The sequence below is a fragment of the Lissotriton vulgaris genome, chromosome 3_1 (genome assembly GCF_964263255.1).
Source record: "Lissotriton vulgaris chromosome 3_1, aLisVul1.2, whole genome shotgun sequence".
Classification (NCBI taxonomy): Eukaryota; Metazoa; Chordata; class Amphibia; order Caudata; family Salamandridae; genus Lissotriton; species Lissotriton vulgaris.
In genome coordinates, this window is record NC_141689.1 from 32,843,299 (window position 1) to 32,861,382 (window position 18,084).

At 52.3% G+C, this 18,084-nt stretch overlaps 1 protein-coding gene across 1 annotated transcript in view; it reads right to left on the reverse strand.

Annotated features, from left to right (window-relative positions):
• Positions 1 to 215: 215 nt before the first annotated feature.
• The window catches only part of MSMP (microseminoprotein, prostate associated), a 50,483-nt gene continuing 32,614 nt past the window's right edge, over positions 216 to 18,084 (reverse strand). Inside the window, exons 2-3 of the mRNA XM_086962811.1 lie at positions 9,963 to 10,071; positions 216 to 1,588 (exon numbers count right to left, since the gene is read on the reverse strand). Of these exons, the coding sequence (XP_086818937.1) occupies positions 1,399 to 1,588; positions 9,963 to 10,071 (299 nt within the window). The 3' untranslated portion in view covers positions 216 to 1,398. The remainder of the gene's footprint in view (positions 1,589 to 9,962; positions 10,072 to 18,084) is intronic.

An 18,084-nucleotide genomic window follows, 5' to 3' on the forward strand; every position in this document is an offset into this window, starting at 1 on the left:
AGTCAGTGGTAAAAGACCTTTCAAGCTCTGAAAGGTTGAGTTGGAAACACTGTCGTTATGAGGCTCAAGCTGGGAGGTTTACTCAACCTAGAAGAAGGATTAGTAGCAGAAAGGAGAAGCTCATGTCTAGGTTATCCTGACCATGGAAAGACAGCAAGCACATTTATTGGAGTCTTACATAGATCAGAAGATCCCAAAACAAACCAAAAAAGCGGAAGGATGAAGATAGATTTCATTATGATAAACTTTGAATAAATAGTCAGTATTTTACATAATCAGGTCTTTGATGTAGATATTAATCAAATTATGAGTTGAAATCACTTGAAGATGGGACCTAGGGGTACAGTGAGTAACTCAATTGTTGCAACACTTCACAGGAGTTAGAGGAACTCAGTCTGTGCTTCTTCGCGTTGTCTGGAAATGTGTCTTGATTAAATAGGTGACCACCGATGTGATGTCATTTTGAAAACCTTCTTTTCTTTGACTTGTAAACCCCACCTGGTCTGACTTACTTTAATCTCAAACTCTTCTGTATTTCTTTCATCTGTTTGTACACATTTGCAGAATGCTAAATTGTGTGGTTAAACAGGGGGGAAGCACAATTCTCAGCTCACATGTTGTATATGTTGGTGAGTTATCAGGGGAGGATAAAGTTTGGGGTGACTGGAGTGGGCACCTACATTTTGCTTCCTGGAGAGGACACAGAGCTATGTGACATGCCATGGAGGAATATGAAGTTTCTTAATGCTAATAACTCTGCTTCAATTTATTTCAAAGTTTGTTAAAAATGCCCTTGCTTACATCAATTAGTATTCACAATTGTCAACGTTTCTTTGTTTTATTGCAAAATGTCTACAAGGCACACTAACAGACAATATATAATGAACAATGACTGTACAATAGGTGGATGTCTCTCAAGGTGTGCGTGGCTGCTCTGTTTGTTGTAGGGTCTGCAGCTGGCCTGATGATACGACAGGCGCTTCAAGTCCTGCTACAGCTCACTGGACATGCTCTATTGACGATACAATGACCAATAGGCAGATTCCATTTACATTTTTGTGGACAGATGGACATGTGTCTACCCTATGGCATTCCTTTGATGGGTACTCCCGCCTCACTCAGTGCACCCATGTCTGTGAATTTTCTACGCTCACTCGCACTGAGTGTCATGTTGATATCTTAGTTCCAGATATTCTTCCCTACTCCCTCTTCTTGTTGTAAATATTATTATCTTAATATGTATTGCACTGTCCTTAGCTTGATAGTGGTTTCCCTGGTTGCCTGGCCAAGGCAGCCCTCGGGCCAGCACTGCACTCTGAGTGGTATGATGGGAGTGCTTGCAGGAAAGGTCTCCTGGAAAATGACCCTTCTCATGTGGGCGGGTGGATCTTCATGACACTAGCTCATCAAACGGGTCTCAAAGACATCATCGAGTGTGGGATCCGGGCTGTCGGCGGAACCCCATTCGTAGTCCATGCTGTGAACACAGGGCATGCTGGGGTTAGCTTTCTGTACCACTGAGATCTGGCACGTCCGGGCATCGTAATGGGCCTCGCACCAGTCGGGGAAGTCGATCGGATGCTGGGCACTGACGAGGAAGCAATGAAAACGCATCAATCACTCTCTGCTCAAAGTAAACAATGATAACAGACAGAAGAGGGGATCCTAGCAAAGGGAGTCAGGGGAGTGCAGCAAGAACAATCAGAAGGATGTTGTGTGTGTAAACAAAGTACCCAGCCCAACTCGTTGACTTCTCATTGACCACACAGGACATGAGTGGGACAGCAGGACCCCAGCCTGCAACAACATTCTCCACACCACGAGCCATACCTTCTTCAGAATACCCCTCACGATTTACTCCCATCCTCGGTTCATTCTTATCTTATCCTTAGATGTTGTCACAGAGCCCTGCAATCCCAGTGCTACAACCTTACCTGTACTCTAGGGAATTGTATTAATACATTGTTATATGCCTAGATCCTCAATATATCCTCACCTCATCCTTGCTACAACCCCGCCTCCTGTGCACTCTTGTCTATTCTGCCATCCTTAGTGGCTTCCACTTCAATTCTGTCGCTTCATCGCCCACAGCCTGCTTAACATGTGTTAATCCTGTCACATTCTCCTTAGTTATTTGAGCAACTCTTTCATGTCATTGTTCCGAATTCTACGAATTCTATATCATTCAATTCAAGGATGATTTCCTCCCAGTTTTTTATTACCTCTTCCCAATATTGTGTTTTGCCATTTCATACATCATCTTCTTTGTTCTTTGTTTCTAAGATATGCACTATGCCGCGGAGCAGCGCCTGCTCCATCTGTTTTCCCTTAACCCTTTTTCTGTTATACGAAAACCAATATTTGACTCTGGCGCCTCGTCAGTGGTTTATCACCACTACCTATTCCTCCTCAGGTTATTCTTTCTGCTCTCTTGCCTCAGCTTTACTTCACTAATCTTCTCTTACACTTATCAGTTGCTTTTGTTACCTTCTTCTTCTGTTACTTCCTAATTCATTTTTAGTTATCTAATGCATACAGTGGAACACACTTCCCCTCAATATTGAGGTATTAGCTGTTTTGTTATCACCCTTTCAAATCTTTGTTGTTCTATTGTCCCACATACACTGTTGGACTGCTTGCTTGCTTAGTTTTGGTACATTCCCAGTTTGTATCACCTGAATTCTTAACACTTCCTCCCAAAAGCATGGATGCTTCATCAATGATGGTTCAAGAGTTCCACAAACTGTAAATCAATGCAGTTGTAATTTTCCAAACATTTGGTAGTATTTTCATGATTACAGTAGGTTGTGCCTTAGCTCACCTAATAGATTGGTTTTGTCAGCCTGGATACTTGTTTTACAATGTTCTGCTTCCTGGTCTGAATATTTGCCCCACATACGTTGGCTTGAAGGCTCTTCCGTTGGAGAGGCATTGGAAGGACGCGGTAGAAGGTGGAGTGATCGTTCTGAACCACATGGTTGTTTTGTGGAAGACATAGCGGATACATGCATGAAAGATGAGGCGTGGCTCTGTGAAGATTGTTGAGTGTGGTACCTCCTGATGAGTCTGCAGTGTCTCCGTAAGCAGGGGATGCCTTGACTACCATGAGTAAAGCAGGTCTTGTGAGGTGGGTCAGATATTGTCTCTAGTAACATGGCTGTACTTGCGGTTTAGATATGCTAGGAAGGGCAGCAGGTAGGACCATGCATTTGGGAAGATGGCAATGTGTTGGGAAGAGAGGGGAAGAGAAACGGAGTATCTTGCTGAAGGACGTAATGCAGGGGTCTTAACAAGCCTACTGAGGGAATAACCACAGGAGCTGGCCTCAGCAGTGTTGGCTGTGGTGGCGTGGGTGGGTCATCTAAGAAAGGGAGGTGACAAGACAAGTCAACAGGCTGGGACATGGCCTTGTGGGTTGTCCATCCATGAAGATGGCCATTTTGGTGTCCAGCATATCTCAACCTTAATTTTGGACTATTCAGTTGATCAGATTGTGCATTTGCGCCTTTCTAACCGCGGCCCACCTTGTGGGTCAGCTTGACTTGCATGTTGTTTTGTTTTATTTGCTTAGTAATATCTGCAACCAAACATCTTTGCTGCTTCCGCGTGCCTACTACAATACTAAGGTATCCATTGTTATTCGAATTCCCAGTACTGTAGAATTTCCAAATGCTGTAAAATGTTCCAAAGCTGTTAAATTCTCCAGTAGTGTTACATTCCTAAACACTAATACATTTGCCTGTGCTGTTTAATTCAGCTATGCTGTTAAACTTCCCTACACTATTACATTTTCCAGTGCTCCTAAGCTCCCTTATTTCTGTTACAAAAGCGATTTTACACATTTCATTTTTCTCAAATATTCTAGGAAATACAAGTTCCAAAATGTGTTAAATACCACAATGCAGTTAAATTACCCAATACTTTTCAAATTCCTAATACTGTTAAATGCTTCTCTTTGTACATTTCGCTGATACTGTTCAGTTCCCAAAGCTCTGGTATGTTCCCGCATTTCCAAATTACATTGCACTGCATGCAACTCTGGTAAATTCCACAATCTTCAAACATTTTCAAGTCCTCTGCGTCCTTCCCTAATGCTGTTAATTTTCTGAAAGTCATTTAAATCCACAGTATTATTAAATTCTCCAATATTCCAGCTAAATTGCAAATACTTTGAAATTTTCCAACGCTGTGAAATTCACAAATTATCTACCCAAATGGTTTTAAGTTCACACATGTTAAGTTTCCCACTGGTAGTGAGTTCTCCAACGTGCTGATAAATTACGCAGTGTTAGTGAGTTCCTGAAAGTGCTGTTAGACTCTTCAGGGTTAGTGAGATCCCCAAAATGCAGTTAAATTACACAGCAGTGATGAGGTCCCCAAAGTGCTGTTAAATTACAGAGTGGTATTGAGTTTGCCAAAGTATGTTCATGTTCTCCAGTGCTAGTGAGTTCCCCAAAGTGCAGTTATATTACCCAGCAGTGATGAGGTCCCCAAAGTGCTGTTAAATTACAGAGTGGTGTTGAGTTTGCCAAGTATGTTCATGTTCTCCAGTGCTAGTGAGTTCCCCAAAGTGCAGTTATATTACCCATCTTTCATACACTCCGTGTTGGGAAGCCTCTTTGGAGGTCTCCGACTCGTCCTGCTACTTGTGGCGGGTATCCTGATTTTAAATTTGCTGCTCCGCAATGGACCTCCCAGTTCAACCCGGATTGGGGACGTGAGAACATGACACACTGCTTCAGCTCACCTCGGCTTTGAAAACTGAATGAGCACTGGTTCTTGTCCTTCATGCCTGTTTGGCTTCACGGCGTACAACCCGTATTCTTCTCCTTGTCTTGCAGCTATGAATGCACATTGGATTTATTCCTCGGATCACAATCCATTGCGCCACTGGACATTGGGTTACTGATTGACCCCTTAAGGGCCATGGGTATTGTTGTTCCCAGTGTATTCTGTTGCTGATGAATGCATTCTTCGAGCCACCCTTGGATTCCTTGGCGCCTAATGAACTGGATACCCGCTCTACGATACGCTAACGGGATGCAGTCCCTCCCTTAGTGGCTGCTGTGGGAACAGGATAGAATCACCTTTGCTCCATAAACCTGCTTCAAGGTGTGCATCTCGGAACATTGTCTGTGAGTGCGGGCAACAGCGATGTTGTGTCTACTAACTGGAACACATAAACAAATGGCTTGTCCAGCTGATGGCAAAATTTATCAAAACAATTTTTGGGGGAGCTTTCTTTTTGTAGGCACCATGGCTTTCTGCGTACTTGGGATTTCAAATACTATAATGACTTTTTAAGAGCTTTTTGAACATTTTAAAGGGAAGCTTGCTTTTATAAGATTTTAAAAGTGGTTTTAGACCTATTGGCTATTAGATAGCTTTATGTATCGACCCTTAGTATGAAGAGTGGGTGCCCGGGTTAGGCCCAAGTAACGGAGGTATACATTTTATTTTCTTACCTTGTCCTAAATTTGCACAATGACATTTCTGCTGTCACCTTTTGCACATATTTGTGTATACGACAATGTTGGATTGGTTTTTCTGAAACTACTATGTTGACACATCTAGCTTTATATTACATTATCATGATACGTCGTACACCATGTAAAAGGCCTTTCCTAGCACTATGTACAAATATCGTTCTATCTTCATCCGCGGGGTGAAAGGGCTATCTACGCATATCCATAACGTTGCTAATCTATACGCTTATCACAAGGATGCTTTCTATTTTAGATATTGAGCATCCCAACAGATTAGCAGAAAAGGCCCTTCAGCTGACACCGAAACTTCACCACGCAGCGGTCTGACACCTTGTGAGGGGTGTCCAGTTTGGGACCAAGAAGAGGTCCTACATTCTCTCCTGCCAAGTAATGGGGTTGGATCAGCTCTTGGGAGGATTCTTCGCTTCACATCTACACACACTCTACGTATGCTCAGAGCAGGGTTTGTAGAGTAGGAGCATGCCTGATTACTGCCTTGTTTATATGTCTGCAGACATTCACTGTTTTTGCACCATGGCAGAACTGTATCTACTCTTTGTTTTTTTGGTGCTGATAACATTCATCTGCTTCTGTTTATCGATTATCGCAGCGCATATATTCTACACAGGAATAACAATGGTTCAATAAATATATTGAAAATATCCCACTGTGTATTTTCTGTACATTTCTCTGAGCACAGATAAGCACGAGTGACTGAGCGAAAGGTCCACGGTCCTTGAGGGTCAGGGTTGTGATGTTCAGTGGTTGCCAGAAACAATTTGCTCCCTGGTAAGGTTAGGGGTCTCATGGTGGCACTGTGCGCTAGCTGGTCTCTAGGCCAACTTATCCTGCAGGGGTGATCAGAATCAGCCTAGGCACCTCACCCAGAGTTTATGTTGTACAAAAAACGTGCAGGTTCTACGGTTTAGTGGGAACTACACAACTGCCCCTTGCCCCACAGGCAGTCACCAGTGTGCACCCCACTGAAGCTGCCTGTCACCTATGTCTGAAGCTGCCTGTCACCTGTGCGCCCTGTGTTTGTCCTCTGTGAGACACCGTCCCTCCCCTCACAGACAGGTCCCAGTGTGCCCCCACTGAAGCTGCCTGTCACCTGTGTGCACTGCGCATGCCTCTGTGAGACACCATCCCTCCCCTCACAGAGGGGCCCCAGTGTGCACAGCTCCAGTGCCCCCCCCCACTGAAGATGCCTACATCTGTGTGCAGAGTGCATGTACTCTGAGACACTGTCCCTCCCCTCACAGAGGGGCCCCAGTGTGCACAGCTCCAGTGCCCCCCCCATTGAAGATGCCTACATCTGTGTGCACAGTGCATGTACTCTGAGACACTGTCCCTGCCTCACAGACCGGCCCCAGTGTGCCCCCCACTGCAGCTGCCTGTCACCTGTGTGCACAGTGCATGTACTCTGAGACACTGTCCCTGCCTCACAGACCGGCCACAGTGTGCCCCCCACTGAAGATGCCTGTCACCTGTTGTTACACCTAAGTGACCGCTCGCCCCTCACTATCAAAGCTCCTCTCTCTTGACTTTCTACAATGCATTACCTCTATGTGGCGCTGTCACCTCTGAGTGGCGCGGTTACCTCTGTGTGAAGCGGTCCCCTCTGTGTGGAGCGGTCCCCTCGGTGTGGCGCTGTCCCCTCTGTGTGGCGCTGTCCCCTCGGTGTGGCGCTATCACCTCTGAGTGGCGCGGTTACCTCTGTGTGGCGCTTTCCCCTCGGTGTGGCACGTTCCCCTCGGTTTGGCGCTGTCACCTCTGTGTGGCGCTGTCACCTCTGTGTGGTGCTGTCCCCTCTGTGTGGCACTGTCCCCGTGGTGTGGGGCTGTCACCTCTGTGTGGTGCTGTCCCCTCTGCGTTGCGCTGTTCCCTCGGTGTGGCGCTGTCCCCTCTGTGTGGCGCACTCCCCTCGGTGTGTCACTGTCCCCTCGGTGTGTCACTGTCCCCTCTGTGTGGCGCTGTCCCCTCGGTGTGGCGCTGTCACCTCTGTGTGGCACTGTCCCCTCTGTGTGGCGCTGTCCCCTCGTGTGGCGCTGTCTCCTCTGTGTGGCGCTGTCACCTTTGTGTGGCGCTGTCCCCTCGGTGTGGCGCTGTCACCTCTGTGTGGTGCGGTCCCCTCGGTGTGGCGCGGTCCCCTAGGTGTGGCGCTGTCACCGATATGTAGCACAGTCCCCTCTGTGTGGCGCTGTCCCCTCGGTGTGGCGCTGTCACCGATATGTAGCACCGTCCCCTCTGTGTGGCTCTGTCCCTGCGGTGTGGCGCTGTCCCCTCTGTGTGGCGCTGTCCCCTCTGTGTGGCGCTGTCCCCTCGGTGTGGCGCTGTCACCTCTGTGTGGCGCGGTCCCCTCGGTGTGGCGAGGTCCCCTAGGTGTGGCGCTGTCCCCTCTGTGTTTATAAAAGAAGATGGCCAGCAAGGGGTTTCGTTTGTTCTGAAATTTTTACAGCACCGTTAGGACTTGTTTAGGAATAATCACAGTACCTACGCCTGAGTTTAATCAGGGGCTGTTCTATTTAATTCCAAAAGAACAAAAGATGTTACCACACTAACATCAAATTTGCACACGAATAATCAATAAAACGTGAAACCAGGGTTTTTGTTTTGTCTGACAATTATTATTGAGATTCAGGACAAAGTGTATACATTTCTGTACAAAAAAATGAATAATCATATAGAATAGGGTGCATACATAGATATAATGAGGATATTCAAGGTATTGGTTGCTTATCCTTAGGCATATCCAAATTTTGAGTCCAGACTGCTGGGTCACAGTAGTTGATTGATTTTAACTCAAAGTCAGAAGAAAATCAAAAGATGACATGAGACAAACTATGCAGAGTTGGACTAAACAAGTCGACGTTTCGGCCTTATTGCAGTTATTCTTAAGACCATCATCAGGACAACAAAGTGGTACATACAATTGATGACCCTTTTTTTCCAAAACAAATGCACGTCAGTTAGGGATTCTTGACGGCACCAGCACCTTGAATTGGTTGCGTTGAGGTCGGGCACAGGAAAGAATTAATTGTGCATGGAATACACTTACAACGAGTATAGCGAAGCAAAGGAGAGATTCTGGCAGTTAGTCCAGTTTAAATTGATGCTTGGTAATGATTTCAATCATTCGCCGCGGAACGTCAATAGAAAGCGATCAGGGATCAATTGTATGTACCACTTTGTTGTCCTGATGATGGTCTTAAGAATAACTGCAATAAGGCCGAAACGTCGACTTGTTTAGTCCAACTCTGCATAGTTTGTCTCATGTCATCTTTTGATTTTCTTCTGACTTTGAGTTAAAATCAATCAACTACTGTGACCCAGCAGTCTGGACTCAAAATTTGGATATGCCTAAGGATAAGCAACCAATACCTTGAATATCCTCATTATATCTATGTATGCACCCTATTCTATATGATTATTCATTTTTTTGTACAGAAATGTATACACTTTGTCCTGAATCTCAATAATAATTGTCAGACAAAACAAAAACCCTGGTTTCACGTTTTATTGATTATTCGTGTGCAAATTTGATGTTAGTGTGGTAACATCTTTTGTTCTTTTGGAATTAAATAGAACAGCCCCTGATTAAACTCAGGCGTAGGTACTGTGATTATTCCTAAACAAGTCCTAACGGTGCTGTAAAAATTTCAGAACAAACGAAACCCCTTGCTGGCCATCTTCTTTTATAAACTTTGCCCGAGCCCGCAAGGGTATATTGGGTTACTCACCTTTATATACGTCCCCTCTGTGTGGCGCTGTCCCCTCGGTGTGGCGCGGTCCCCTCGGTGTGTGGCGCTGTCACCGATATGTGGCATCGTCCCCTCTGTGTGGCTCTGTCCCCGCGGTGTGGCGCTGTCCCCTCTGTGTGGCTCTGTCCCTGCGGTGTGGCACTGTCCCCTCTGTGTGGCGCTGTCCCCTCGGTGTGGCGCTGTCACCTCTGTGTGTCGCTGTCAACTCTGTGTGGCGCGGTCCCCTCTGTCTGGCGCTGTCCCTCGGTGTGGCGCTGTCACCTTTGTGTGGTGCTGTCACCTTTGTGTGGTGCTGTCCCCTCGCTGTGGCGCTGTACTCTCTGTGTGGCGCTGTCCCCTCGCTGTGGCGCTGTCACCTCTATGTGGCGCGCCGCCATCACACTCCCTGTGCACCTGATGCATTCCTGGCTCCCACTCACGCCCTCCGTGTGCTCTTGGCCTCCCTTTGCATCTCAGTGGTCTTCATGTTCTTCACCCTCACAAGAACTGGTGCTCCCCTCTGTGCCACTCTTCTCCTGTCTCTTGTCCCTCCCCCTGCGCTGTCTCATCTTCCATGCCCTGCAGCGCCTGGATCCCCTCAGGGGTGAGAAGCTGCACTATACCAATCCAGATTGATTGATTGATTGAAGGTTGGTGTTTCCTTCTCTGAAAGTGGACCCCCCCTGCCTTTTCCCCTCCCTCTCCCCTCCCCCCTGAGTATAATCAGGTCACTTACATTTCACAGCATCCCACGCCGATGGGGTACAGGCAGGTGCAGAGCATGCAGTCAGAGCTCAGCCAGGACTCCCCCAAGGTGAACTCCTTCCCCTCGTAGTCACAGGGCACTGTAAGGACAAAGGAGGCATTAGACTTTACACACTCACAAGTGCAAACTCACAACTGCACACTCACAAGTGCACATCACAGGGCACTGCAAGGACAAAGGAGGCGTTAGATAGTACACACTCACAAGTGTACATACACAAGTGCATATCGCAGGGCAGGGCAAGGACAAAGGAGCTGTTGGAAAGTGCACACTCACAAGTGCACATCAGAGTTCACTGCAAGGGCAAAGGAGCCATTAGAAAGTGCACAATCACAAGTGCGCATCACAGGACACTGTAAGGACAAAGGAGGCATTAGACAGTGCACACTCACAAGTGCAAACTCACAAGTGCACACTCACAAGTGCACATCAAAGGACACTGCAAGGACAAAGGAGGCATTAGAGAATACACACTCACAAGTCACACTCACAAGTGCACACTCACAAGTGCACATCACAGGGCACTGCAAGGACAAAGGAGGTGTTAGACAGTGCACACTCGTAAGTGCACATCACAGGATAAAGGAGGTGTTAGACTTTACACACTCACAAGTAACACTCACAAGTGCACACTCACAAGTACACATCACAGGGCACTGCAAGGACAAAGGAGGTGTTAGACAGTGTGTTAGACAGGGACCTGGAGGGTCGGCCGAGGACAAGAGGAGAGGCCTCCGGGGAGGGCCGTCTCCAGCGATCGTACAGACAAGTAACTTCCCCCCCACAGATGGACACCACACGAGGATAAGGTCAACACTCTTTATATACGATTCTTGAAGCAAGGATATCAACGATACAGTGAGATCGGGACACGAAGGTCCACTCAATTCTAGTCTCTGGCAGGGAAAGGGGTAGCGGGACAGTCTTGGTACCGATCTGGTACTGAGGTGGTAAAATGGATAGCTCACAATCCTCGAGCTCGGAGTTCGGGAAGGTCGGGCCGCGGCAGCGCCAGCAGGCTCGGATGATAAGTCTCACTTGAGAAGGGCCGCGGTAGCGCCAGCCGGCAAGGGCGATGGTTCACACAAGGATGGGCCGCGGCAGCGCCAGCAGGTCCCGACGAGGATGTAGGTTGCAGAGGGCCGCGGCAGCGCCAGCAGGTCCCGACGAGGATGTAGGATGCAGAGGGCCGCGGCAGCGCCAGCAGGTCCCGACGAGGATGTAGGTTGCAGAGGGCCGCGGCAGCGCCAGCAGGTCCCGACGAGGATGTAGGTTGCAGAGGGCCGCGGCAGCGCCAGCAGGTCCCGACGAGGATGTAGGTTGCAGAGGGCCGCGGCAGCGCCAGCAGGCAGGTCGACGATTCACAAGGCAGGGCTGTGGCAGCGCCCACAGTCCGTCAAGGATGAGTTCTTCTAGGTGTCTCTCGACTCCAGGATACAACTGCCTTCCTGCTCTGGAGCTGCCCCAGATATAGGTCTGGTCTCCTTTGATGTCCGGACCCTCGCGCTTGGAGGTCGGGAGGTCCGGGATGAGGGAGTCCAGACACCCAGCAGGGGGGTGGAGCCAGCGCCCGAGGAGGCTGGGGGCGATTGGCACCTGGCGGGGGAGAGCCATCGACACTCCTCTCTCCCATTGACCTGCCAAGTGGTCTCTTCACCTCCTGGGTGGATGGTGGTGCCTCGATGTCGGGGCCTGGCCAGGCCCAGGGTTGGGGTCGAGCTGAGGCCACGCGGCCTCGTGGTGCAGTGTCCAAGATGGCGGCTGGGCCTGGGCAATGGTGCTGACGGTGGCCCGGGTCAGCCGATGCTGGGATGTTCGGGAGCAGGCGTCCCGTGGGGGACGGGTTACGGGTGGCTTCTGCGGGTTGCCGGGGTAGTTCTTCTGGTGACACCGGGAGAGCCGGTGTCCGGGCCCTGTCATGCGGGGAGGGAGCGAGCCTTGTACGAGGCCTGTCCAACATGCGTCCCCCCCCGCTGAAGGCGGGGAGAGTCACCCATCCTCTTGGGTACTCTCCTCGTCGAGGCGGAAAAAGCGTGACAGGCCGTCCGCGTTGGCATGGTCCTGGCCTGGACGATGCTCCACAGTGAAGTACATCTCCTGCAGGGAGATGAACCATCGTAACAGTTTTGGATTATCCCCCCGCATCTGCATCAACCATTGCAGAGGTCTGTGATCTGTTTATACCCGGAAATGGATACCGAAGAGGTAGGGCCGGAGCTTCTTGAGGGCCCACACTACGGCGAAGGCCTCCCGCTCGATGGTGCTCCAGCGCTGTTCTCGAGCTAGCAGGCGTCGGCTGATGAAGGCCACTGGCTGGTCGACTCCCTCGGCGTTGAGTTGGGAGAGGACTGCCCCAATGCCATGATCTGAGGCGTCCGTCTGGACGATGAATTCCCGGCTGTAGTCGGGGGCCTGGAGCACAGGGGCGGTGCACATGGCGGCCTTCAGCTTCTCGAAGGCCGCTTGACAGTCCAGGGTCCAGTTGACTGTTTTGGGGTTTTTCTTGGATGTGAGTTCTGTGAGGGGCCCCACAATGCTGCCATAGTCTTTCACAAACCGCCTTTAGTATCCGGTGAGCCCCAAGAAGGCTCGGACCTCGGTTTGTGTGACGGGTGGCTGCCAGGACTGGATGGCAGCGATCTTGAGCTGGAGGGGGGCCACCAGACCGCTCCCCACTTGGTGTCCGAGGTAGGTCACGGACCCCTGGCCAATCTGGCATTTGCTGGCCTTGATGGTAAGGCCGGCCTGTTGGAGGGCGTACAGGACTTCTCGGAGGTGGTGAAGGTGGTCTGCCCAGTGACGGCTGTATACAGCGATGTCGTCCAGGTAGGCAGCGCTGAACTCTTCGAGGCCCGCCAATACCTGGTTCACGAATCGTTGAAAGGTGGCTGGAGCGTTTTTCATGCCGAATGGCATCACTTTGAAATGGTAGTGGCCATCCGGGGTAGAGAAGGCGGATCGTTCTTGGGCTCTGGGGGTGAGGCTGATCTGCCAGTAGCCCGCTGTTAGATCGAATATGCTCAGGTAGCGGGCAGCCCCCATACGGTCAACCAGTTCATCTGCCCGTGGAATGGGATGAGCGTCGGTTCGGGTGACAGCGTTCAGGCCCAGATAGTCTACACAGAATCGGAGCTCAGGGGTGGTGCCCGGGGCGGCAGCTTTGGGGACCAGTACGACTGGGCTGGCCCAGGGGCTGTCGGATGGCTCGATGACTCCGAGTGCGAGCATTTTAGAGACTTCGTTTTGGATGCAGGCGCGCACCCGATCCGGCACTCGGTACGCCCTGTGTCGAATAGGGGGACTATCCCCAGTGTCCACGTCGTGGAGGCACCAGGGGGTGACCCCCAGGGTAAGCGAGAACAGGTTCGCAAATTGCAGTAGGAGAGCCCGACAGTCTTGGCGTTGTTCCGGGGTCAAGGCATCGGAGAGTCGGACCCCGTCCACTGAGCCATCTTTCTCACGGGTCCTCAGTAGGTCAGGGAGGGGCTCGGAGTCTTCTTCCGCCCCACTATCTGTTGCCATCAGTAGGCTGAGTTCCGAGCGTACGAAGTGTGGTTTGAGTCTGTTGGCGTGGAGGACCCGGAGGGGATTCCGGGGGGACTCAATGTCTATTAGGTAGGTGACAGGGCTCTTGCGCTCAATCACCTTGAAGGGCCCTGTCCATTTGTCCTGCAAGGCACAAGGTTCGACTGGAGACATCACCCATACTTGCTGACCGGGCTCGAACTCAATGGAGGAGGCATGTTGATCGTACCATTTCTTCATGTCTTACTGACTGGCCTCAAGATTGGCTTTGGCGAGTTCCCTGAATCGCGGGGTCTGGTTGCGGAGGGTCAGGAGGTACTTATACACGTCCGGGGGGGTCTTCTGGGGGGTCATCTCCCATTCTTCTTTAACCAAGCTGAGGGGCCCCCGGACAGGGTGCCCGTACAGGAGCTCGAAGGGGCTAAAACCGAGGGATTTCTGGGGAACCTCTCGGTAGGCGAAGAGGAGGCACGGGAGCAGCACGTCCCATTGGCGACGTAGGGGTTCCTCCAGGCCCATGATCATCCCCTTGAGAGTGCGGTTAAACCGTTCGACCAGTCCGTTTCCTTGCGGGTGATAGGGGGTCGTGAACCGGTAGGTAACCCCGCACTGCTGCCAGAGAGATTTCATATATTTGGAGATAAAGTTCGTGCCCCTGTCGCTGACGACTTCCCGGGGGAAGCCCACTCGAGAGAAGATCCCCATTAAGGCTCTGCCTACCACTGGTGCTGTTACGGTCCGAAGAGTAATGGCCTCGGGATAGCGGGTGGCGTGGTCCACCAGGATGAACCGGTGCCCCGGTGCTGTTCGGGGGTCCAGGGGCCCCACAATGTCTATTCCCACCCGTTCGAACGGAGTGGTGACGACGGGGAATGGTTGCAAGGGTGCTTTGATTTTTCGGCCGCTCTTCCCGCTGGCCTGGCAGGTGGGGCAGGCCCGGCAGTGGTTGGAGACATCATTTCGCATTTTGGGCCAGTAAAAGTGTGTTACCAGGCGGTTGTAGGTTTTGTCTTGTCCCAAGTGCCCGGCAAGGAGGACATTGTGTGCTAAGTTCAAAAGGAAGTCTCTGAAGCGGAGGGGCACCACCAGCACCCGGCTGGCCCCCAATTCAGCAATTCTTTGTTCGCTGTACAGTAGGTCATTGTCCCAATAGATCCAGTGTGCCCCTGAGGTGTCTCCTGTGCTCTGGGCGAGGGCCTGCTGTCGGAGTCCCTCGAGGGAGGGACAGGTCCTCTGTTTTGGCCGGAATTGTTCCTGGGTGGGGGTGGGGGTGGGCCCAGGGGGTGGGGGTGGGCCCACCCTCTTGACGCCACTGGGCCAGTTCTGGAAGATCCTGGAGCGGAGTGGGCCCTTCTTGGTTTTGTTCTGGGGGATCAGTATTGAGGGCGTCCCCCTCTGGGATGATCGGGGGAGGAGGTGCGGGCCATTCGGGTTCTTCGGGACCGGGGATGGTGCGGGCGGCCATGGACCGGGTCGTTACGCAGGCCCAGTCCGGGAGGCCCAACATCCCCAGGTGCTCTCTTCTCTCAACGGCTGCCCAGGGGGAACTTTCGAGGTCGTTTCACAGGAGGCAGTCCACCGGGGCATCATCGCGGACAGTCACCTTTAGCATACCGGACACTCCTCCCCATTCAAAGGGGACGCAGGCCATCCGACACAGGCTCTCTGAATTGTCAGCTGATCGGACGGGGCAAAGAACGCTTGGCAAGATCTGATCCGGGGTCACCAGATGACAGCGGACTGCCGTCACACTGGCCCCGGTGTCACGCAGGGCTTCGGCCTTGCGCCCATTAATGTTCACCCACTGGCTGTATTTCCTCGTGTTGGCGGGTAGGGGAGCCCGCGGAATCATGTCTCTCTCCCCCAGGCAAGCCAGGATCATGGCGGCGGGTTCCCACTCGGGCTGTTCCTGTTCGTATTCTTCATAATCTTCGGGAGCTTGCTCCTCTCCCAGGGCGGCGGCAGCGACCTGGCGGGGTATGGGACTCTGGTTCTTCGGGCAGTTAGGGTCGTTGGCATAGTGGCCGGTCCGCTGGCACCGGTGGCAAGTAACGTTGGCTCGGAACCCCGGATGCATCGGGGGTTTCCCCTACCGGCCGGGGGCGGGGTGTTGCTGGCGGGAGCTACCGGGACAGCGTCTCTGCCCCGGCCCTGGCCTCCTCCTCCTCGGGGGCGATGGGGACCTTGGTTGGTTCTGTTTGGTTCACCTGGCCCACTTCGGGCAACTCGAGTGCTTTCCCATAGGTCAGCTTCGGCAGCGAGCTGCCGAGGTTCAGTCAGTTTACTGTCGAGGAGGTGCTGCCTGAGCTCGACAAAGCAATTGTTGGAGAGGTGCTCCCACACAATGAGGTTAAAGAGTTGCTCGTAGGTGGTTACGTGGCTGCCCTTGATCCACCCCTCGAAGGCTCGGCTGAAATAGTTCACATACTCCACCCAAGTTGTACCCGGGATCCGCTTGCAGTCGCGGAACCTCTGGCGGTACATCTCGGGCATGAGTCCGTATCGAGTGAGGAGGGCGGCCTTCATGTGGTCATAGGATGTCATCTGATGGTCCGGAAGCTGCAGCAGGGCGTCGCGCCCTTCATTGACGAACCTCCCCCATAGCCCGGCTCCCCAGTCATTTCGATCAATCCGGTGGGAGGTCATGGCGATCTCGTAGGCCTTAAACCATTGCTGGATATCGTCGTTTCGATAATATTCTCTGACGACATCCTTGGGGATGTGGACTTTTGGTTCGGCAGTGCCCGGGGTGTGCGGGCGCTCGGGCACCCCGAGATCTTTATTCTGTTTCTTCATCTCTATCTCTGCTAGCTTGCACTCATGTTCGTATGCCAGTTTTTTCTCTTCGAGTTCTCTCTGCCTTTGTTTCTCTTCCCGCTCCTCCCGGAGCCGCAAGTGTTCTAAGGTTATCTTTTGTTCCGCTAATTTCAGCTCTCCGTCCAACCGGAGCCGTGCCAACTCTAATTCATGGAGTCTGCTTTTCTCTCGTTCTTGGATCTCCTCCAGGGAGAGACCCGCTCTCCTTCTTTCCGTCGGAGTGGTGTTTGTTTCTGGTGCCTGGAGGTTTTGGTTCTGGGGTACGGCCGTACCCGTTTCTGCCCAAGATTCTAGGGCGTGTTTGAAGTCCTCTTTCATGCTCAGCCCGGTGGTAGCAATGCCTAGTTCTTTGCAAAATTGCTTTAGCTCTCGATGGCTGTACTCTTCTAGTTTCTCCATCTGGAATTTCTCTGTGGATCAGCTTTCTTTTGTTGACATTGTGGTTGAGTCGTGGGGTGAGTTACTCTCTGTACGATTACGCGTTGGTTCGGATCGCGCCGCTGGCCACCAATGTTAGACAGGGACCTGGAGGATCGGCCGAGGACAAGAGGAGAGGCCTCCGGGGAGGGCCGTCTCCAGCGATTGTACAGACAAGTAACTTCCCCCCCACAGATGGACACCACACGAGGATAAGGTCAACACTCTTTATATACGATTCTTGAAGCAAGGATATCAACGATACAGTGAGATCGGGACATGAGGGTCCACTCAATTCTAGTCTCTGGCAGGGAAAGGGGTAGCGGGACAGTCTTGGCACCGATCTGGTACTGAGGTGGTAAGATGGATAGCTCACAATCCTCGAGCTCGGAGTTCGGGAAGGTCGGGCCGCGGCAGCGCCAGCAGGCTCGGATGATAAGTCTCACTTGAGAAGGGCCGCGGCAGCGCCAGCCGGCAAGGGCGATGGTTCACACAAGGATGGGCCGCGGCAGCGCCAGCAGGTCCCGACGAGGATGTAGGTTGCATAGGGCCGCGGCAGCGCCAGCAGGTCCCGACGAGGATGTAGGTTGCAGAGGGCCGCGGCAGCGCCAGCAGGTCCCGATGAGGATGTAGGTTGCAGAGGGCCGCAGCAGCGCCAGCAGGTCCCGACGAGGATGTAGGTTGCAGAGGGCCGCGGCAGCGCCAGCAGGCAGGTCGACGATTCACAAGGCAGGGCTGTGGCAGCGCCCACAGTCCGTCAAGGATGAGTTCTTCTAGGTGTCTCTCGACTCCAGGATACAACTGCCTTCCTGCTCTGGAGCTGCCCCAGATATAGGTCTGGCCTCCTTTGATGTCCAGACCCTCGCGCTTGGAGGTCGGGAGGTCCGGGATGAGGGAGTCCAGACACCCAGCAGGGGGGTGGAGCCAGCGCCCGGGGAGGCTGGGGGCGATCGGCACCTGGCGGGGGAGAGCCATCGACACTCCTCTCTCCCATTGACCTGCCAAGTGGTCTCTTTACCTCCTGGGTGGATGGTGGTGCCTCGATGTCGGGGCCTGGCCAGGCCCAGGGTTGGGGTCAAGCTGAGGCCACGCGGCCTCGTGGTGCAGTGTCCAAGATGGCGGCTGGGCCCGGGCAATGGTGCTGACGGTGGCCCGGGTCAGCCGATGCTGGGATGTTCGGGAGCAGGCGTCCCGTGGGGGACGGGTTACGGGTGGCTTCTGCGGGTTGCCGGGGTAGTTCTTTTGGTGACACCGGGAGAGCCGGTGTCCGGGCCCTGTCATGCGGGGAGGGAGCGAGCCTTTCACGAGGCCTGTCCAACACAGTGCACACTCG